Source organism: Corvus moneduloides, chromosome 14 (genome assembly GCF_009650955.1).
Source record: "Corvus moneduloides isolate bCorMon1 chromosome 14, bCorMon1.pri, whole genome shotgun sequence".
In the NCBI taxonomy this organism is placed as follows: domain Eukaryota; kingdom Metazoa; phylum Chordata; class Aves; order Passeriformes; family Corvidae; genus Corvus; species Corvus moneduloides.
The window spans coordinates 19,040,005-19,062,837 of NC_045489.1; the positions used below are offsets into that span (position 1 = coordinate 19,040,005).

General features: G+C 45.4%; 1 protein-coding gene across 3 annotated transcripts in view; it reads right to left on the reverse strand.

The window, feature by feature from the left end:
• Positions 1 to 4,923: 4,923 nt before the first annotated feature.
• LOC116450804 (vascular endothelial growth factor receptor kdr-like) overlaps positions 4,924 to 22,833 on the reverse strand; it is a 120,747-nt gene continuing 102,837 nt past the window's right edge. For 2 of the 3 annotated variants that reach the window (XM_032123603.1, XM_032123602.1), the window contains exons 25-30: positions 22,671 to 22,770; positions 22,027 to 22,132; positions 20,793 to 20,917; positions 20,479 to 20,557; positions 17,779 to 17,873; positions 4,924 to 9,951 (exon numbers count right to left, since the gene is read on the reverse strand). In XM_032123603.1, the coding sequence (XP_031979494.1) occupies positions 9,747 to 9,951; positions 17,779 to 17,873; positions 20,479 to 20,557; positions 20,793 to 20,917; positions 22,027 to 22,132; positions 22,671 to 22,770 (710 nt within the window). In that variant the 3' untranslated portion in view covers positions 4,924 to 9,746. The remainder of the gene's footprint in view (positions 9,952 to 17,778; positions 17,874 to 20,478; positions 20,558 to 20,792; positions 20,918 to 22,026; positions 22,133 to 22,670; positions 22,771 to 22,833) is intronic. The other variant, XM_032123604.1, reaches the window with a different exon arrangement.

The following is a 22,833-nucleotide window of genomic DNA, read 5'->3' on the forward strand; positions in this document are numbered from 1 at the left end:
CTTTTCCTTCCTGGAAGGAAATAATGGTCCAAATGCAAAGAAGAAGAAGACAGCCTCACTTTCCTTTGCAATCTGTTGGCACATCCCATTTATTACAATATCCTGAAGGCATCTGGGATCTCACAGATTCAAATATTAACATCGAGGCCGAAGAGTGTTTCATCAGCACAGGAAAATCTCATTCAGCAGAGGAGGGATGCTGAGTCAATAGGTCTCAGTGTCTGAGCTGGCCATGAGTCATCCTGACAGAGGAGGAATTGCTGCTGTAACCTCCAGTGCAGTTTGGATTCAGAAACAATCCATCACCCAGGCAAGGAGTGGTTTGTGATGGGCAGATTTGGATCCAGCTCTTTCAGTGCTTGGGGAGATGACGGTTTGGCTCCACTCCACCCCTCCTGTCCTTCTCTCATGTAAAGTCGTGTCACACTTTCATCTTGATGTTGTGTCAGTAGGGGCGTTTGGTGCTTGTTTCAGAGGCTTTGGGGAAAGAGAGGAATGCAATCCCGTCCATCCCAGATGTTTCAGCAGACAAGATTAAGGAACCCATTACCTTGAACCCCACATTGCTGATTCTCACCCCCTTCCACCTGCTCTCCTTGCCTTACCCCGCTTGTCTTTGTGGTTCTGCTCCCTGCTAAGATGGCTTGTGACATTCTAGCTTGGGGCGTAAACAGTGCAAGGCTGGCTTTGAAAAATATACATGAATAAAAGGTCAAAACTCTCCCAGAAAATAATAAAGTTCTTGGTTGGTTGTTGGTTTGGGGTTTTTTTTTTCTGTTTTTGTTTTGGTTTGGGTTTTTTTTAATGCAAGTTATGAAAAACAAATTAACCTTTGGGATTTTGAGGAATTCACTGTGACAATGGTCCAGTTTAAAAATAACAACTGCTGCTCCAAGATGAGTGTCCAGAGATGCCAGGTTTGTTCTGTTGGCCCTGAGGATCACTAAGTGTGTAGTCCTAGCTTTAAAAAGTCATGCTAATATTGCTCATCCTGGAAGGGCAGAAGGCACAGCCCTACATGTGGGAGTTCCAGGGATGAGTTTTCTTCAGTGGCAAAACAAGGACTTCATTATGCTCCTGGTCTCTTTGATCCTGCCTGCTGTCAGGTTTGAATTTTTGTTTAACAGTGTTACAGGGGAAGAAAGAAAGACAAGAGGGAAAAGGCAGACATCACAAAGTTTTCACAGTAACAACTGTGAGCAGAAAGAGCTGTGGTAAAAGGAGAAACACTCATCATGTCTGACTCAGACAAGGATCACTGTGTTACTGACAGGTGCTTGGGCCTCTTTCCCCCACATGACATCAGAGAGAAAAATTCCTGCTTCATCTGCAAAGGAGAAGACTCAGGTTTTAAAAAACTTTCTATAATGATTTCAGAAATTTGATGTGATTTTGGAGACTGGACTTTCCAGAGGATCATGGCATTATGAATCTTGTCCCTGAAAGAGATCCAGGAAATGGACAGTTCACAATTAATAGAGTGGACATGATTAGCTAATGTCTAATATCACTATTTAGGTGTGATAAATGCATCAATTCTGCAATGAGACAACACTGAGTGCTGTTTGTTGTCTGACAAGCGAAGCAGAGGAGCAGGAGGGAAAAACAAAAGGCACAAAAGTCTCTATGAAGCTGTGAGATAAAATTGCCTGGGAGTTTTCTTAGAAAAGCCAACTCAGGCTTGTTTTTACACAAGAAGAATGTCATTTGTTTCGTTTTGCTTCGCTATGTGACATCATCTTCTGTCTGGATGCAGACAAAAAAGTCATTCATTATTAGCAGACTCCACTTTCCACTATTGCCAGAGCTCTGGGAGGCTCCAGGTGAGTCACCAACCCCATCTCTACTGTTTGGAAAGGCCAGGCCTGTGTGGCTTGGGGGTTATCCTGGTGATTTCACTGCATGCTGGGATAAAACAACGACTCAGGCTTGGCTGGAAGGGACCTCAAGGGGTCTGAACTCAACCCCCCTGCACAGAGCAGGGTCTGGCCCTGCAGTAAGCCCCAAAATGTGTCACAGAGAGGGTTTAGTCCTTCTCAAGTGCAGGATTTGTCCTCAGTGAATGTCATAAGGTTCCTAATGTCACTCTTAATATTTGAAAGAGTATTTTTGCCTTTGTTTGGATGGGCCAGATCACTCTGAGTGAAATCACTGAACTGACTAAAGCACCTGTGGAGCTGCAGTTTGCCCTAAAAGTATGCAAGAGATGGGCTTAATCCTGTAGTATCCTTACCATGGAGTTAGCCAAGAGAGCACCCTGTGGACATCTGTTCCTGCCCTTTCCTACACTGGGTTTACAAGCATTACTCATTTTTCACAGAGTATTGTAGGTTTTCACTTCAACGAAAGCTCCTTCCACGTGCTCACAGGGCTTGGAAGAGCTGACAGAATAACTCCATCTCTTTATCTCCTCTGTGGTCAACTCACATTCTGAGGAATAATCTCTGTATCCCGAAGGTGAACATTTTAAAGCTCAGAGGAAATACTTCTTCTTTACTGGGTGTTATTTCTGCTCAGTGAAGAAGAGGCTGGAATCAGCCCCAGGGGTTCTGTGTGGATCATGTACTCAGGGTGAGCATCATGAGTGACAAACTCTTAGGAAGAATATGGGAGGCTCTCCTAATTTATTTCATTATCCTGACATTTGGCATTTGATATTATGACAGCTTCAGTCCTGTTACTTCCTGGGAGGCACAGCCCTCTCTGAAAGGCTCCTTGAGGAAATCTGGACCAGGAGTATTTAAAAACCATGTTACTCTGCCCTTGTGGTCAGAGCAGATGTGGAGTAAAGTCCTCAGTGACTGCAGAGATGAGGGGAACAGACAGGTCTCACTTTGTGCCTCAGTGCACCTGCAGAGAGGTGAAGTGAGCTGCCACAGCTGTGATTCCCTGAGCTCTGGCTCCTGAGCCCCTGGAGGAGTTTAGAGAGAGCAGTTTCTCCTCTCAGAGTTTTAATGAATCTCATCAGGCTGTAGGAACAACTGCCACTCATCACTGACTGTGCTGACAAAAGAATGGTTATTTTATGGCCCTTGTGGGGCTTCTCCCACTCTCCACACCGAGCCAGCTCATCCCAGTGTAGGCAGCAAGGGACTTTCTGTGTGCCACCAAAACTGGCCATGGAATGTGTGCTGGGAGCCTCTGGAAGCTGTGGGATACCGGAAGGTTCTGCCACAACGTTATCATCTACTGCTTGTGGCCTCTGTGTGTCCAAAGCACTGAGAATGAACAGCATTTTCTACTCTTTCTAAGCCTTTGCACTTTATAAACCCTCTCAAGTGAAGTCTGAGTATGGGAGGAAGGAAAAAGGACTTGACTGGAAATCAGCTGGATTCCCTTCTCAGCTGTCTAATGTCACCACTACCAAATCTGTTTATCTTAATCCTTTCTCCTGCTAGTCCTTATTTTCTCCTGGGATTCTTATCACCCAAAGCCACCAAGCTTCGATCCTTTAGGCTGAGATTTTCCGATCTGGCCTCTCTATGTGCTGCTGCTATAAAACCAAAAATCTTTTCCATCCCATCCAGCAAAAGTAAGGGATGGAGAAATTACATCTCCTGGCCGAGACCTAAGAGCAAAGCTTCCATTTCTGCATTCCCAATGTTGTCCGTTTTCCACAAATTCCTTTCTGAGCCTTGCCATAACAAGGGTCCCTTCCACAAGTGGAACTCAAGCTGGATGTGATTAATAATTCACATTTAGTGCTAAAAGCAAATCAGAGTTAATTTTGTATATTTTGCTTCCCCTCTTTAATCCGTTGCTTCGGCGGGAAGGCGGCTCCGCAGCGCAGAGCAGGCGGTGACTCATGCCTTATACAAGGAACTAAAACATTCTTTAGTTTACAGAGAAGAATGTTCCTGCTCATTATGGGGATGAAAGGAGATTGCTGCATTTCAAATGACATGTATAATTTAGACACTTATTTCTAGGACTGTTTGGAACAGGGAATGAAGAGAAGCTAAAATGTTTGAAGTGACTTGAGTGCTTCATAGTTTTTAATGTGACTGGCAAAATACACAGCCCAATAACTTTTAAGGCTGCTAATGGAAGAATGGCTCTGAAACTCTAACACACTTCTTTTTTCTCTTTCCTAATACCTAAGCCATGAGTAGAAACTGGTATTTGTCAGTCTGTAAAATAAAAATCTTATTTTTTTTTTCTGCTGGTAGTTACCCGCTGTGCCAGCAAAGTGGAAAGGGGAATGGGAAATGGTATTCCAGAAAAACCAGCCAGCTGGTGAGGAAAATGGCAGCAGGTCTGCTGCACTTGGATGGAGCTGGGAGATTTTTTCCTTTGGCATTCTGAATATTAAACCTTCACTACAAAAGGAGAGCATGGAATATTCTGTATTTCAACAGCGCAGAGTTTATTCTAAAGAGAATTCAGTAACATATTGGGTAGTATTTATTTAATTGTGTTCTTTTTAGGATAGTATGGCAAGCCAAATCCAACACAATTTCTGGAATTTTGAGGCTGAACAAGTCCCAAATGCCCTCATGCTCTGCAGATTATCTTCACAGACTTCTGTACTTCCACGCTTTGGTGACCATGGGCTGTCCTTAGAAGGCAGAATTGTGATTCTCTCTTTTCTCTCAGTCCCATTTATTGAGATATTTTAGAAGTAACCAGACACAATGTCTGTGCTCCATGGGCTGTTCTTGGCAGCAGCTGGTTTGGTGCATTTCTCCAGCAAATTGCCCATTTTTTTTGGAGGTCTGTGAATCTTTTAAGCAAATGCAGTGGGCAGCTCCCTCTGAGCAGGGAGAGCATGGCAGCCTCTGTCCTGACTTTGGAACCCCCTGTAGAAATTTGGATGAGATCTATGCCTTGTAAAAATCTCTCAAAACTGTTGCATTATTTATTTTTATTCTGCTCCAAGGACAATGCTTTTCAAACCAAGAGATGACACAAAGGAGCCCTGGGCTGTATAAATATAGAATCTTTTTATTTTTTTGGTTAATAGATACAGTACAATTTTTGACTACATAAGAAAGCATTGTTTTCAGTGCATACATTCTTCAGACAGACAGGAACATGGCAGACAAACATTCCTTGGTGGTTTGAACATGGCTCTTGGTTTATTTCTGTAAGTCCCAAGTTCCTGGCTTTTCCCAGTTTTCCTTAGTTTATTTCTGTAGGTCCCAAGTTACTGGTTTTTTCCCAGTTTTCAGTGGCTGCTTTGACAACTCAAGGTCTAAGGAAAAATGAATTGAGTACTACCAGGAGAACAGGATGCTGCTCAGTGCATCCCACACTGGTCTCCCTGTAACCCTTGTGGTCCCAACTGACCCAGGCCAAGCTTCCCATTCTATATTCACAAAATATGGAAATAACAATGTCAAACAAACCACCCAGTGCTTGGGCACAACACTTCCACAGTCCCCTGTACACTGCCTGACTCCTGAGAGGGTCAAATCCCAAACTCCTCCCTGAATTTTACTTGTGCAAGATGGTGCTGGTGCCATGACTTTGGCAAAATTCTTTCTGTTCTTTTGTGATGTAGCAAAAACCCAGGAAAATGGATCCCAGCATTTGGCCATTGCATTTTCAGGGAAGGAGAAAAGAATTATTGCTGCCTTTTGTGGTTTTTATTTACTGTATGATAAGAAAAAACTCCAGGCTGATCTGTGAGTATGATACTGATCCTGAGCAACTCCTGCATTCAGGGAAACCTGATAACGCTTATCTTGCCCTGTAGCTATTTGCTTGCAAACCGCTCCTGGTGTGCCCAGTTGGTGCTGGTGGGATTTAGGGATCCTGGAGCCCAGCCCACATCCCCAGAGCTGGGAGAGGCCAGATGGAATCTGCAAAGTGAGACAGGATGTGAAGGATCAGTGAGGAGATAAATCACAAGTGTTTGCCTGGCCAGTTCCAGTACACCTGCAGTGTACAGGAGAGCAAATCCAATGAGAGAAACACCTGGATACTCTGGGCTATCCTGGGCATTTGCCAAGCAGGTGACTGGAGAGAGGGTTTGTGTCAGTGGATGTCAAGCAGAGCAGCTGGGGTCTGCAGGAGCCCTAAATGTGTTCACCTGCAGCAGTCAGGGGTTTGTTTAACACCATTACTCAGACTTTGAGTTTTATCTGAATTCCTTGATATCCCAAGAGGATACTGTGGGCTCAGCATCCTGCCTGGAACCCCCTTCTTGTGAGGATAACTTGGGAGAACCTTGCAGAAACCTCATTGTTTGAGGAAAGGACGCTGGGAAAGATCAGATTCACACAGTCACCAGCCTTCATTTTGCTCCAGACACCAATATTGAAAAATCAGTAGATTAAAAAGCTTCTCCTGTTCAGGGAAGGACACAAAGAGACTTCCAGACAAACTAATATAAACTAGTTTTCCATGGCTATATAGTGAGTATTGAATGTGAAAAACGCTTTAGGTTATCTAGTTCAGCCCCTGCAAGCACAGGTTAAACAGCAGTCAAACCATCCTACACCTGATCTTAAGGAAAAGGCAGAGCAAAGCAATCCAAAGGGACTGGGAGGGCAAATATCAAGAAACAGATGAAAAGCAGAGAAAATAGGAGACAGGAGGTTGTTACAAACACCAGCCTGGACATGCAGGTGAAGGCACTTGGACACCTAAGTGGGAGGTGATGGAGAGGAGGCAACACAATTCCATGGAGAGCTCTGAGCTCCTCTGCCCCAATTCTCTGGGCTTCCAAGAGCACAAAACCAGTAGGAGGGAGCACCAAACAAAGGAAATGAAGGTTCATGTTAATACAGATCCCACTGAGCTCAGGTTAGAGAAAGCAGCTGGCAGACAGGAGTTGAGTAAGAATCCCTGAGACGTCTGAAAAAATAATAAACATCACATCATTTAAACAGTTTACCCCTTCTGATCCTCTAGCCAATCCACCAGCCTCCAATTAAAACCCAGGCAGTGGAAATCCCTCACCTTTAACATGAGCTGCACATGGTGACACTTCCAGGAACGAGATAAACCTGCCAAATTCTTCCAGATTCCTGTTTCCTAACTGAAACTAAATAACGAGGAGAGTAATTGAGAGGCAGAGAGACACAGCCAAGAGAGCTGCTGTGCCGTGGCACTAGTGGGGCACTGTAAACTGGAGCCTGGCCTGCAAGCATTAGTGAAATGTTTAGTACAATACTTAACTCTGTTACATGTGGGTATCTCTTTCTCTTTAGACTAAAATGTTACAAATTTGACCATATAAATGAAGCACTATATTTGTTGCTAGGGGGTACACTATATACATCGTTGGAAGAAGAGAACAATAATTAAATTAAGGGAGGCGAGAGAAGGACAAACAAAATATTAGTAAATAAAATAGAAAATATGTTCAATAATACTTTTCAGGCAATACTTTTGCTTGTTACATTTACTATAAGGAGGAAAATATCTTCCACTCAAAATAAACATTGGAAACAGCTGCCCAAACATCAGTCAGTCCCTTCCATCGCTGGACACTCGGATCTGCTCAGGACATTCTCGATTCTGCCACTGCAGAGGAGCCCTCAGATTTGGGGGCTGTCAGTGCAACCAGGGGTTTAAACATCTCGAGCCTGTGCCCTGTTTCACCACCTCAGGTGGCACAGAAAGGCTGATGTTTGTTACTGAGAGCCAGAAGGGCCCTGGCTCCCCACAGTCCGCTGGGCTCTGCTCCCCAAACGCGCTCCTCGGAGAAACCCCTGCAGCTCGTCCTTCAGAGAGGGGGAGGCCATGTGCTCAGCTCACCCAGCAGAGTTCCCCATTCTTCCACAAAGCACAGAGCACACGTGCACGTTTTGTTCCTACATTTCCAAGTTCATAAGTGAAGGTTTTTCAGCGCCCTTTTCTCACCCTCCAGCTCAAGGTGCAGTAACAAACTGAGGCCAACTGAGTAGCCAGCTGATGCCATCGACAGCAGAGCCACACACACTGTCTGCACCTGCTTCTCCTTTGCCTCATCAATAATTTATTTCCACAAGAACTGATTGATTACTTGATCAGAACTATAGGTTACTAATAAGTGTTTGATGAAAAACGGATCCAATGAGCTTTCTGGGGCTCATCAGAATTCTTTCCCAGTAGTTTCTTCTCTTCTATGACCAGCTCTACTTAATACTTAGGTACTAAAATACAAAGCAGTGCAAAATGACCATAAAGCAACTACAGCCCACACCTATCTACAGGTGCACTATGAGCAGGGGGCTCTGGAGGGACTGCACGTGATTAATAAGTGACTTTGAAGTCAAGGAGAAGGAGCAGTGCAGTTCCCCAGAACCCATCCTTCAGATGCTTGAGCATTCACAGTTAACGTGGTGTGGGGTTTGGAGATTTGTTTTCCCCTTTGATAATACCTGAGGCTTGTTTGTGATTCCTCCAGCGTAGCCCACTGCAAGCACTCATCCAGAAAAGCTTCCTTCGCTGCTGCGAGGGTGTGCAGCTGTCTTTGCCAAGGTAACATCATCATTTTGCAAGGGTTGGATTTCGTCCCCCTCTAGTCTGAATCATGAAGAAAAATTCTTTTCCCGCTGAAGAAGTCAAATCAAGGAAGGAAAGGGAAGGGCTGTGCAGAGCTTGGAGGAAACTGCACAGGGAGCCACTTATAGGTCAGTTTGTAACTCAGGAGGTTACAGCCCTCGCTGCCAATGAACGTCTTGCTCGTCCTGGCTTTTTCTACTTGCAGCCTGGAGAGCTTTCCCATGAATCTCTCACATGTGAGAATTTGTGATCCTTTCAGTCCTGCTGCAACAAAAGCTTTGAATTACCCTGACCCCAGGAAGGGATTTGAATGTGATACCAGTATGTACCTTGGCAAGACAGTCAGAGATAAATGCGTGTCACATGGGCTTGCTTAGCACGGGCCAGTATCACCAGGGTCAAACCCTTGGGCACCCACCACAGAATCCAGAGGAAATGCTTTTTTTGTGTGTCGCTTTAGTAAATAGCCTGTGTGCAGAAAGGAAACATAAAAATGCTGCTGCCCTGCTGGTGCCTCAAGGGTGTGTGTGAGTTTTTGTGTAACTCTCGTGCTGGTAATGAGAGTTTTCTGCACATTTAAGCAAACGTGTGCATGTCAGCTGGGAAATTCTGTTTAAGTTAAGAAGGTTCTTATTTAAGGCAGTGATTTTGTCTTGCAACCATCACAGATGCATCTCCAGCAAGGTTCCCTATTGCATGTCTGCTGAAAAAACTGCTGTTTGAACAAGGGGGAAGCCCAGGGGATCAGATTTAACCACACTGTGTGTCCTGCTGGCCCAACAGAGCAGGGACACAGGTACTCCCAGCTTGCTTTGGGCCATACCATCTTTAGGAGTGTATCCTCTGGGCAGTGGAAATTATTAAATCCAAATTGCAACCAAAATATCTTGGATTTCAAAATATCCTAACCAGTCCCTGCAGGATGTGTGCAGGGCCAGGAGCTTGAATCTTGTGTTCCCAACCAGCTTGGCATGACCCTGATGGAGTGAAGTGCGAATGCAGGAACCTGTGGATCTGCCAGTGCCAATGAGCAGCCCCAGCCAGGGGCAAGGAGTGGCAGCAGTTCAGGGTTACAGCTCCTACTGTGACTCTGACAGACAGAATGTCATTAATTCACTGCAGATCTTGCAATAGGCCTTTAAAGAGAAGAGAGAAGATGCCCTTAAATTGTTTCTAATCACATCCGAGATGTGCCAGAAGAAACAAGTGAAGCATTATCCTGGCAGAATTCCCTTCTGCTTTACCCAGGCTCCCCGGAGGCACAGGAGAACCTGGCAAGGCTGAGGTGCAACCTGTGCTGGGAGCACTGGTTACACTGGGGGGGCCGAGTAGTGGATGACGGAGTTGTAATCCGGAGGAGGGCTGTGGCATTCCAGGTTGGGATCCATAGGGAGCAGGACAGAGTCTTCCAGGGGGAAGTCCATGGTGTCCTCTTCCACCTGCACTGCTGGCTGGTACTTGACTGTCTCGTGGTCAGATAGGATGGATTCCTTGCTCCTGCTCACAGCTCTCCGCCTGTTGGGAACAAACACTGGGATGTATCCACCCTGGCTCCGTAATTATTGGGCAAAATTATGTCTTTAAAAAGTAAATATATAAAAATGTCAATTTACCTCTATGGCACTGTGCAAGACAGTGACGTTTTACTGACTGGATGAAGGAACTTAGATAGATATTTTAAATAACTCAATGTTTTAAAAATGGATTTAGGAGTAATTCCAGGAGCTCTGCTGCCCTGTCCTTTCAGCTCACCACATTTCAGTGCACTACAGATCTCTTACTTGTAAAGGCACCTGTCCTATACATACAGTAATATCCTCCCTCATTGTTCTGACACAGGTCAGTAAAAATTTGACTTTTCTGAAAGCAGAACTGAAGGCTATGACTTTTCTTGAAGCATAATAAGGGATGAAATACTGAATAATCTCTGACAGACTCTAATTTAAACCGATACTGAAAGCAAGAGTGTGCATTGAACATGCTCAGGCAGTGCAGGGCAAAATCCCTTTTATACTCCCCAGCCCTTTAACATTTCTGAGCCAGGGGCTGGTGAAGGGCAGTGGTTGCAGCATTGCTGTTGCTTTTATCTCCTGTCTTCCCTTGTTCCAGGTGATGGAGGCACGGGGCAGAGCAAATTCCATCACATGGAGCAGCCTCAGGGTTAAAAGCAGGAGAACCCTGAGAAGATTTGTATCACAAGGTGACTTTGAGGAACAGCACAAGGGTTGTGGAGAACTAAAAAGGTTCTTTCTGTCATAGGCTGCCTTAAAAATAATGTTCTGTCAACCTTGGTTTCTGCCATCTGAGCAATTCATTGGCAGAGGCCTGGATAATTGAGGGGTGATTCTCAACAGGATCCCAGTGTGAGAATGGCTTTTGAGCTGCTGCACTTCGCTCAGGAGCCTTTAACTGCAGCTCTTGGGAAGGAACCTCAGTCACAGACTTATCCCAGCACTGCTCAAGTGTCAGGTCAGAATAACTTGAATGTGCCTGGGAGAATTAAAAACCAGGCAGTGCCCAAGCACTTCGTGTGTGTATTTCATGTGTGTTTAAAGGAGTATAAAGTTACGTTTTAATGACCCTAAACCAAATCTGAATAGTCAACAGTTCATCAAATAATTGTAGAATTCATGACACTCATTTTACTGGCACTGCTGCAGCCCCCAGCAGCTGCTCATGGGCTCACTGGGGTGCTTTAGGAAGAAGGCAGAGCCAGTTCCTGCTCCAGGGAACAAACCAACAGCCAGGAGCCAGACACAGCAACTGGAGGGAGGGGAGCCAAAGCCATGAATAGGAAAATAGCAGATCCAGGACAGGAGCTCTGTGTGTGTCTTGTTTTGTGGTGGTACAGCAGAGAGCAGGCTGGATGGTCACACAGCTCCTTTCAGATGGAAAGGGTAAATCTGCCCTGCTGGGTTCTGCTGCTGGGACTCTACAAGTTGTGCTCCCTTGCCTCTGAATCTGGAACCTGTCAAAAGCGTCAGGTTTCCCACAAGCTGCAGGTATTGTCACTGGCTGACAGAACCAGTGTCACTATATTAAAAAAAAAAAAGAAAATCAGGATTTTTTCTGGTTCTGGGAAGATCCCAGGTGTTCAGAGCACTGGCTGGAGTAGCCACTGGTTTCTGCTCTTTGCACAGCCACAGGAACAGCCTGTAGGCTCCATCTGTGAAATATCTACCCCTGCAGTTCTCTGCTGTGGGGGAATGTGTGGTGATGTTCTGTACATCAGTCACGAAGCTCTTGTGCAGCCAAATTCAGCCATAACACACAGCTGCAGCTCTGCTCAACTGCAGTGGGACATGGGCTGTCTGATTTTAGGTGGGATTTTAGTGTGCTGGGCTGGCTTTCCATGGCAGGTTTGCATCTCCAGCTTTGGGAAGTGAACCTGAGCTTTAAGAGCCAAGCCACCATGTCTTGCATGTCTAGAATGAGATTGGGTTCTATGATTTCTGCAGTTTATAGAGCAAAGCTGCTGTTCCTGTGCTTTCAGACCTGCACAAGGCATTGGAACCAAACCTGTGCAGCAGCAGAGCAGAAATCCTAAAATAAATAGTAACCCTGAGAACTTCAACAAAAAATGTAGCGCCCTCTGCTTTCACAACTAAGCTTTTCCTCATTGTCCAGAGAGAAACATGAGTGGAAACTCCTTATGTATCCTGGACATTTGGCAGCTGTCCCTTCTCTACACACACAGCTCATCTGCAGACAAACTCTTCCCTGACATGAGCAAAGGAACCACAGCTTTGCCTCACTGTTTATTTATGGAATTCTCTTTTTGTTGCTCACTTCCATTGACTCGTGTCAGACAATTCCGTGGATGCTCCAGCTTCCAATTTGCCAGGTATTAAAGTTGTCACTGGAGACAGGGAGAAGCTTGAAAGTATCTGTTGAACTTGGCCCCAAATCTGCATGTCTCTGAGTTATTAGGGTTTGGTTTGGCCACACAACGGGAAATTTTCAGCCCCCTGCAGACTCCCAGCAAGTGTTCCTGTTGGGTTCCTGCCCCGTGGGTCAGGAGATCGGATATCTGGGAATAACTCCGCCTGTTGCCGAAATCAGGCTGGGCTTTGAAGGACTCCTAAATGCTGCCATCTCCTATCTGCTCCAAGCACAGAAAGCTGATGAATTAGGTCCGAAGGAAGTTGTGTCGTTTGCTATCTAATGGCAGACCAAAATGCAATTAACTTCCAGTGCTATTCCTTTAATCGAAAGGCATTTCCTAATGAAAGCTCTCCAAGGGGCTTTGCATTTTTCCCTTTCATGGTTCTGCCACTGACATTGGCTCTGCTCTGCATGTGCAGATGCTGCTCCAGGGGATGAGGCTGCAGCACCCCTTTTTCACCTGCCCTTGGCATCTCAGAAGCTGCCTCAGCCCCCCAGAGCTCAGCCTTGCCTGGGACATGGTGCTCCAGGGCACACCAAAAGCCCCTTTATGGCCCAGGCCACTTGGACTGCCCTGTGTAAGGCAGAGACCTTCTCCCTGAGCTCCCCAATAAACACTCTCTGACTGGAGGGGTTAGATTTGATTAAGCACAGTTCTGCAGCTCCACAAGTTACTAATGCTTATATAATTAAACCATTTCATTAAAAGCTGGCATTCCTGGGTTCAGTGCCTCTCCTGGGCTGGCACTGTGCTGCCCACGAGGTGTTTCCTCACTGCTTTGCCTCTGCCTGACCCCCCAGTGCTGTGGGAGCCCATCAGAGATGCTCAGTGGGGATAAATCTGCTCCGAGCTGGGACAGTCCCAGCCCAGGCTCCCTTGTCAGTGCTGCCACCACAGCACAGCACTGAGGATTGAGGTGGGAATTCCACAACATTCAGCTGGAATTCAGCTGCCCACAGACCCCAAATTGTCACATTTTGCAGTGACCACCCTGAGAACTCATTTGTCCTTGCACAAGGTGTCCTGTCTAGGGACCCAGCCTGAATATTAAGTAATCTTCCACAAACTTTTTAGTTTTCTGAAGGTGCCAAAGTTGTTTAGAAGATACCACAGAGGAAATCCTGCAGTAGCTTGAAGCCCTGAGTGACCTACTGAGGCTTTTTCCTCCTACTGCACAAACCAGAGATTTTGGAGGTAGAAAAATACTGAAATCATCAAAGAGCTGGGAAACCATTAGTGGAGCTGTTTATTTTATGTGAGAGGGAGCCAGTTTCTGTTAATCTCAATTTTGGTGTCAATGACTTGAAGAGGAGTGTGGAGAAAGAGGGATGGCTGCAGGAAAATCACCCTGAGCAGGGAGGGATTCCAGCCCCAAGTGCAGCACTCACTCCAGAGCAGCTCCTACTGCTCTGCGATTAGAAACCCAAGTATTTTGCCCTTAGTGGGAAAAACTAATAGACTTTTCTGTCCATGTAGGAAACCTGGCCGTGTTCAGAAGCTGTGTTTAGGGAAAGATGAGAAATTGGGCTGATTGCTGCCAAGTAGGGCAGTTTGTCTCATGACTACATCTCCTAATAACATGTAGGAGCTTCAGGGCTTTGTAGGAGCTTTCAAAGGTGTTTAATGAGGCTCAGAGTAAGAGTGGTTATTTTTTTTTATTTTAATTTTTCTGCAATTAAAGAAATAAAAGGGTTATTTTTTTCCTTCTGGTAGCAATGACTGATTCACAGTTTGCTTTAATACATTTTAAACTGAGTGCTGTGCAGTAGGAATTTCGTCCTGGGTTCCCCTCTGGCAGTCCCAGTGCATCAGCAGTCTGCTGGCAAGGAGAACTCGAGGGGTTGGGCTCAGGGGTTCATTGTTTGGAACCACTTTTAAACACAAATTGCAGGTAACAAAGTTTGCCCAAGCCAAAGCCACCCTCATGTCCCCTCACATTTGTGACCAGGCTGCTCAGCTGTGCCTGTCCAAAAGCAGTGGGATGGAAAACACTGCAGTCAAATCCACTGGCTCTCACAGTTCCCTTCTAGTCCTTGCTACTGTAAGCACAGAGCCTAATCCTTGAAAAAAATCCTTGAAAAAAAAGTGGTTTACATAACTCCTGAGTAGCTACTCATTCCAAATTCTAGTTTGGAGAGCTCAGATCAGGTCATAGTGCAAGGTGCTGCATGACACAACAATAAATGTATTTATTATCTTCTGAACTCCATTCTGCCCTGGAGCAAACATGTTTCCATGCCTCATTTCTCTGAGAAGGTGCAAAAGGATTCCAGCCCAATCCTGGCTGTATTTCTTTTGTGCACTTTGTGTTTGGACATGTCTGCCTTCTGTTCCGAGCAAAATCCAGCATTTCAGTATTCCTGACTTGCCTTAGGCCCAGCTTGGCTTTGGCAAAGGCAGAGCCCTCAGTGATGGGATGTGGATGCAGCATCCAGAGCCCAGAGCGGATCAGCTGAGCCTCAGCTGATCTTGTGGGCCTGGGCCAGAACCAGATCAGGGATTTCTGAGCAACAGAGGATAATTGGATTTGGGGGGAGAAGGGGAAGGGCTGGGGGAGGACAACTGAGCAGATATCAAACCTTTTGTCATCTTAAACAATAACTTGATTATAGAGTCTCTGGGAGAATTTTAAAGCAGTGCTTGGCAGTAGCCTGATAATATTGTGAGATGGAACCTGACACCAGAGTCATCCCATCATTAAATCCCTCTGTGCTCCCTGTGCTTCCCTGAATGCTGATTCCAGTGTTGTTATCCCAATCTATCTTTCCATCTCTCACTGCAGCTGCTGCTGTGACTTTCTACTTCAGCAGCAGAAAATGCTCAGAACTTTCCTGCTCTATTTTAGCAGCAGGGAATGCTCAGACCTGCTCAGTCTAGCCTAACAGTGAGCCCAGGCCCAGAGTATCAGATTCATCCTCACTAAACTCTTGACACTGACACTCCATGGTGTGTGCTGTTGGCAAATTTTAAACTCAACAGAGGAATGAATGCAGGATAAATAAACAGTGAGATTTTGGCAAAAATAATAAATGCAGCCACCCTGGTTTAGAAAACACGGTAAGCCTTTGAACAGTTTTGTTTTAGAAAAGAAAGACTTTGAAAAGGATCCAGGGTAAATGTTTTTGATAGAGAGAGATACACAATTAACAAGGGTGACTTCATCTTCCCTGTTAAACCCACACTCCCTTCTGACCTCTCTAGATTATTCCACAGGCCTTGGAGCCTTGTTTGTCCACTTATCAGTGCAGGAGCACCCAGGGGTGTCCTGTCCTCAAACGAGAGGGCTTTGGGGTGCCCTGCACTGTTAAAGCTGCTCTTTGTGCCTGTGAGGATCTGCAAGATTCCAAAAAAAAGGCAGTTGACAAAAAAGCTTCCTCAGCTGGACTCCAAACATTCAGGGAAGGATGTGGCCAAGGAAAACCACACCTCTGTCGGTGCCATGGGAGCCAGGGCCTGCGAACCAGGAGACAATGAGCACAGCTTGCTGCAGGCTCTGCTGGGATGGTCTGTCAGGGTCTGCCTGGCACAGAAAGGCTCAGGAATCTCATGCTGGATGGAATCCCTCTGGAAGTGTTGACTGGAAGTGGGGAGAGCCCAGATGGTGGGGTCAGGCAGGGATTCAGTGACCCCCACAGAGCCTCACATTCACTCCCAGTGGGCCTGATAGCAGTTCAGAGGGTTTTCCTGGAAGTCTCTAAAGAACAGGCTGTTATGGAACTTTTGTGTTTCTACATCTGGCTGGATGCTGACTTTTCAGATTTTCAGGAGAAAGCCTAGAAGGGGCAGAGAGGGAACCTTCCTCTGCCAACTCTTTATCCAAACAGGAGAAGTGCAATAGAGAAAAGCTGTCAGGGGTGAGTGACAGACATCCTCAGAGGGATAAATCCCACCAGGGAGGCTGCAGTGTGCGTGTTGGATTTGTGTCAATGTGACATCATGCAGGAAAGAGGTGAATCAGCCCAGGTAAAGCAGCACAGAAATGCAGCTCCTGCCATTTGAGCTCCTGTTTTTAGAGCTGGTGCCATTTGGTCTCCATAGCAATGGATTGTGCTGGCAGGAATGCTCTGGATGTGTGCAGGGGATAAAAACATGGAACTGGATTGGGATCTCTGCTAATCCCACGAGGTCCAGCCCTACCAGGAAAATACTGCTGGGCAGCACCATTCCTGAGGCCTCACCCCTATCCAGCACAGTCCATCGCTTTCCAGTGCTCCTCTTAGTGTCGCCCACCTTTCCTTCTGAAACCTTCTCCCTTTTCCTCCTCCCCTGCCTTCAGGGAAATTGTGGCTTTTGAGACCTGAAAAGACAAGGCAAACCCCTTCCACCTGCTTTTCTCTCTGAGTGAGAGTCAACCCCTCCAAAACACTGCCACACTCTGACCATGCCCTCTCCTGTGAGCTCTCCCACAATATCCAGAAGGGCACCAGGCTTCCTCTCATCCCTCATTTCTCTTGAATGCAGAAAAAGGCTGACTTGCTGTAGAACAAGCAGCTGCTCTGCTGGGAAAGGTCATGGAGTTCGTCAGTGTAGAGAAAACTCATGCAAATCTCAGCAGACTTCTGAGGAAACCCTAGGCAAGTCAGTAATTAGCTTAATTAACTGAATAGACAAGGAATTTGTTGCTACAGAATAATTTCTTTTTTAATATTTTGGGCAGCTATTCTTTGAAATTCTGCATGTTGACATCTGAATCTGTGAAAGGGGTTACTGTTGTTAGGAAGGTGGAGAAGGCCTTTTTCACTACTGGGTCACCTCTCTGCCTGTGTGGTTGTTACTGAAATACAAAGAACTGTGAGCAAAAAGCTAAAAATCTGCTTTTAATCTTCTGTATTGTACTATGAATGGATAAAAAACCAGCAAACCCCATCCCAGCCTCTGTTTGTAAACCAGGTGTGAACAATACAACCCCAGGATCATGGAGGTGGTGGGATTTAGGGAATTCTCTGCAGGACTGTCTCAGAGTGATGATAAAGCAAATGTAGCAGGCAGGGTTCTGGTACAGGCACTGCTTTGCAGAGCTTGGGCTGCTCTTTACTATGCACAAGCCTTTCAACTCTACTCACATCCCAGCTGCAAAGGTGCCATTCCTTCTGTCTGAGTTAAATATACACACTGGTATGATTACAGTCAGCTTTTGGGTTAATAAATCAAGTTCTTCAAACTTCATCACTAAGAGAGAACACTGGGGAGGCAGTGAACAAACAGCTAAACTAGACCTGTATAGTCTCATTTTCTCCTCCTATCACTCTCCATTTGCAGAATCTGCCGCCCCTTGATCTTAAAACACATTAGCCAAGCTCTTCTGGTTATGGGGCTGAAATTCAGAGTTCCTCTCCTCTCAGCTTGCCTGGATATCCAGAGGTTTCCTTTTGGCATCAGAAACAAAATTGCAAATTTCAAAAGCATTCCTCTGAATGGAAGAACTGTCTGAAAAAGAAATCCCCCAAAGTACTCACGCCAGAGCCATGATCCCATAGGGCCAGGAACGGATTTCCAACCTCTTGGGGCTTTTAATCTCATCCGACGTCAGCACCATCCCACTGTCTGACTCCTGAGGAGCAAAAGGGAGGGAACATCAGGGATATCTGGAACCTGTGCTGGGACTGGTGTAGGAGCTCTCAATCCTTCAGGATATGCTCTTATCAAGGCCTGTGTTACCAATTTTTATCCAAGTGTTCCTGATAATGCTGCTCTGGAGCCTGGGAATGTTTCCCTTGTTTTTATGGCATTAAGGTTTTGGATCTGCATTTCCAAAGAGCACCCTTAAAATGAACATATCAAAAAATAATTTGACATTTTCAAATTTGAAACTGATATTAAGCGTGACATATGGGCACCATGTTCGTAGGATAGCTGAGATATGAATAGACTGAGATTCATAAAGAATATATCCAATAATTCTGGCTGGGCTCCTCCGAGGAAAAGCTCCCTGAATACCTGCTGGAAATCCACAAATGGAAACACTGGGTTTGAAGGAAGTGGAAGTTCAGCAGCATTTTGTAAATGCAAGTGCTTTTCAAAGATAGATGGCCCTGGCCTGTATGGATTTTTTAATGAGCTGTCCAACAAAACTGTCTTGATTAAAGTTGGGGTTGTGCTTGTGCTGCACTTAAAGCTGAGTCTCGAGGCTGCAGTTAAACTTTGTGCTGAGTTTATACACATACACAGACATCACTGTCCTCATTTGAAGTAATTTACTAATATTAAATGGTCTGGGGCTTTCTTTGCATTTGAAATATTTTGTAATGCTGGAAAGTTACACATCTATGCATTTGTCAGAACCAAGACAGCAAAAGCCAACATAGAAATGAGACTCTACTTAGTCTTATTTTACCAGTCAAACTGATCAAGATATAAAAAATAATCTCATCAAACAATAAATAACAAGCAAAAGCCTTTTCATACATGCTCTGGTCATCTATCAGTTGTTAATAAGGTCAGTTTATAAACGAGTTTATAAAGTATAAAGCAAAATCCTGAATTAATGAGGTCTGTCAAACTCTCAGTAAAACCCAGCTTGTCTCTGGAATTTATCTTGACTGTTTCCTTTTTTAAACACTCCGTCTAGGAACAGTTTATCTGAGGGCTGCTCTGCATTTTGCTTACACCTCTCTGGTAAAAGAATCTCCACAGAGATGGCAGATAATTGCACAATGGCAGGAAGGTGTGGTGGAGCACTTGGAGAGCTCCAGGCAGCTCTTTGAAATAATGACCTAATGACTATTCAGGGTGGATAATTAAGAAAAACTTCAATAACCCAAGTGCACTTACTTTGTCCAAAAGCAGATCACACACTGATTTTGCTTTAAAAGATCCTTGTTGAAACATCACGTTTATTTCTGATTTCTTGAGGTATTATCACCCTTTTGGGAAACTTTTCCCCCCTCATGTAAAGGCTTATTTGAAAATGCCACGAACAGGGAGCACTTAGGCAGGTAATGCTCGTGCTGGCAGCAATAATCTCTTACTGAGACTGGATTGATCTAGCAAACGTCTTTGTGTGATTCACAGGGACAGATTTTATCCTGCAAGAGGGAAGATGCAGGAACCAGGGAAACTTCTAAGCCTTCTAATCCCTGAGATGCACTGATAAAGAGGCAGAAATTCCATCTGGCAAAATGCGAGGCAATAATGGGCCTCAGTTTGTGCTCAGCAGAGAACAAATGAGAAATGAGGCTGTGTTTGTCAAGGACATGAAGTATTTCCAGGACAAGCTGGAGCTGGAGACTTGAGCTTTCCCAAGGGAGCTGCTCTGAGGAATGGCTCTGTCCAAGAGGGACTCTCAGCTGGAGCCTTTCTTTCAGCTTCTCCTCACCACCTGAGGCTTCTCCTCCTGTGTCAGGAGGATTCCTGAGAGCTTCAGGCTTCTTCCCTAAATTTTGATCCCCCTGGAGCATTTGTGCATTGCAAAGGTCCCTCCTTAGGGGCACAGAAGGTGCCATTGAGGCAGCAGGTGGGGACAGCACATGGAGCTGCAGCGAGGGGCTGCCTGAACCACCGAGGGAATTCAGGAGATTCTTGCAGATTTTTTTAAATAAGAAAACCCAACCCATAATTTCAGTGGAAGCCAACATGCAGAGCCTTCATTCTGTAACAAAACAAGCCTTTGTTTTCCCCTGGAGGGAAATTAAACCCTTTAACACTCTCCCACCCTGCAATGGCATTAAACTAGCAATAAATAAATTCACTTGCAGTGAGGAAAATCCAAGGTTAAAGTAATTTGTGTGAATCAAGACCAGGAGCTTGAATCTTGGTCTTGTCTACCCAGAACTGAACACCTTCACCCCCACCAAGTGAGTGACTGTCAGCCAGCCAGAAGGTGTTCTGGACACATTTCCCTCAAAGAGCTTCATTTCAATGAGCTGCCACTTTCTTGTGGTGCAAAAATATCTTGAAATATGTAATATAAAGCCCTTTAGCCTGATCGAAGCCAGGGCAATCACACGTGAGCTTCTCTTTAAATTATTTGTTAAGAGAAATGCAGGTCCTTCGTTGTTGTCACACAGCCCCAGGTGTGAGATGCCAGGACCAAATCTCCTGTCTGATTTAAAGCTCTCTGCTACCAAACAGATTTCAAAAGCTCTAATGAGTGTTTCTGGCACTGGTGACGAGTGATCTGTGAACCTGCTGGGGAAGGATGCAGTCACCTCACCTACCTCATGCATCACTTTCTCCTTTTCCACCGGCACCTCATCAAATGTCTTCACACTCAGGGGTCTCTTCTTGCTGTTGTTGCTGAAAGCAGGGAAGTTGAGGGGTCAGCATAAAACCCAGGCAGATGCTGCACCAGCTGTAGCTCAGTTACATCCTCACACAGCCCAGTTTCCTGGACCACAGCTCTTTTTTCACCTCTCGTATCTTAACCAACACCGTGATAAATTTGTCTGATTCTTTCACCAGCCATATTAAGAGAGGCCACCAGACAGTGAAATGTTTCTTGCTGCCCCACCCCTGTATCTGTTTTTCTCACCCAGTTTCCACTGCACTCCAGCGATTCACTCCGTTGTTCAGGTTTTCTTCCACAGGGCAGGTTTTGCAGTTGGATTCTCCGTCTGGACACAAGGTGATGTTCAGTGGAATATAGTCTTTGCCATCCTATGAAATGAGTAACAGAAAAGAGCACAGAGCTGCTGAAGTTCATTTTGTGCTGCATCTGAAATGTGAGAGGTTATTGTATCCTACAGAGCTTTGTGCCGAGCAAGGACTAGATTGTGTTTCAACTTAACTCTGTGATGCTTGTTCAAGGTGATTATGATGTTCCTCACACCCTATAGAAGTCATGGAAGTCAGAATTCACACTTCATCCAAGAATTACTGTGCAGGAGGCTTTGGTAGGAAACTGGGGCACTTTGGGAACCCTGTGATGTGGGGTGGCTGAACATGGCCTCAGATCTTCCAGTCCTGGTCAGAAGCAATTGCCCATGTACAGACTGCTTGGTTTTGTTCAACTTCAGGGGCTTGGGAAGAGCCAGACCTTAAAATGGGAGCCTGAAAGGATTTAATTTCTTGTCCTTCCCAGGAATTGATGCTGCACATGGTAATGAGCTCTGCATTGTCATTACCCCCCTGCAGCAATCCTCAGGAATGACTCTGCCTTTAGCTCCTGAAACTATTTGTCCAAATTTCCCTGTGCTTCTTTTTTTTTGTTTGTTTTTAATTTTGAGAAGCAGTTAAGTGCCCTATTCCCTTATCATGATTTTTATGTCTCCTTAATTTACTTTGGTTATAGAATCAAACTCACAAGCTCTTCATATTGCAGACTGGGCCCTCTTCAACTGAGCTCCACTAAATTTGTTTACAAACAGGAAGGAGCTGGAGGAGAGTGTTTAATTTCTTCTTCAATTAAATTGACAATTGCATAACTGGTCTGGTTGTTCTTACTGAAGAAGAAAACAACTGGTTTAACTATTATGAAATTAATAATGATAAGATAGAATTTCTGTGCTTTAAGCTGCATAACTGTAAAGCTCCTAAGAGCACTGGTGAACATAAACTTGGAAAATGAGAGACAAAGGAGGTGGAGAAAATCAGAAGTAAAATTAACATTTGAGTAGTTAACACTGTCATTACTCATCCCAGCAGGCATTTTCCTTGTGAGCTCTGGTAGGAAGTGAAATCTCTCATTAGTGCTCAATAACCTTCACCCCTGCACATGCTCACACGTGTCCACTGCATTTATTAAAGACAGGCTGGCCCTGCTGTACCTGCTGCACGTTGGCCTGAAGAAGATCCCCCAGGCGCTCCACAAGCTCGGTGAAAGTTGGCCTCTCCGTGGGGACTCCATGCCAGCAATCCAGCATTGTCTGGTAGCTGGAGAAAAAAAACCCCAGGGATTAGGGATGGGAAAGGACAGGAGCTTCTCTTCCAAACTGTTTCATTCCACTGCTGCTTGGTTTGGTCAGTCTTTGGATTAAGACCAGTTCAGATCTCCACATGCTGAAATTCTCTTTTAGTTTCCATGTGGGATGCTTTTTGCTTCCATATTGCTGCCTCAGCTGAGCCTGGAGGCTTTTGGTTTTCACCTAACTCAGAGTCTGGCTGCTGGGCCCTGCTGATATTGCTGACAGAAGTCCTGGTTATGGATACTGGGTTTCTGTCACAGAATCTGAAGTCTGAGCTCCATGAACTACCACTGACATGGGGCATCTGATCATCTTCTTGTTGGCAAAGGTCAGGCTGGCTTGGGCTGTCCTTAGCATTAGTCTGTGCTGTCAGACACCCAAAATATACCCAACCACAGCTTTACTGAAAATAAAATACACAGCTGTGGTCTCCTTCCCCCTCCCCACTTAAACACAATCTCTCTTGTGAGATGTATCAGCTCCCAACACAAGCCAGCAGCTCTTACACTTCAGGAGTGGAATACTCTGGAGATCTCATCCGAGTCCCTTCCTTGAGCCGCCGGCAGAAATCCTCATCTATCTGCACTCCAGGGTACGGAGAGGCACCTGGTGGGAGAAACGAGAGGGCTTCAGCAGGGCACAGTCCCTGTTCCCCAGCCTAGGGAACTG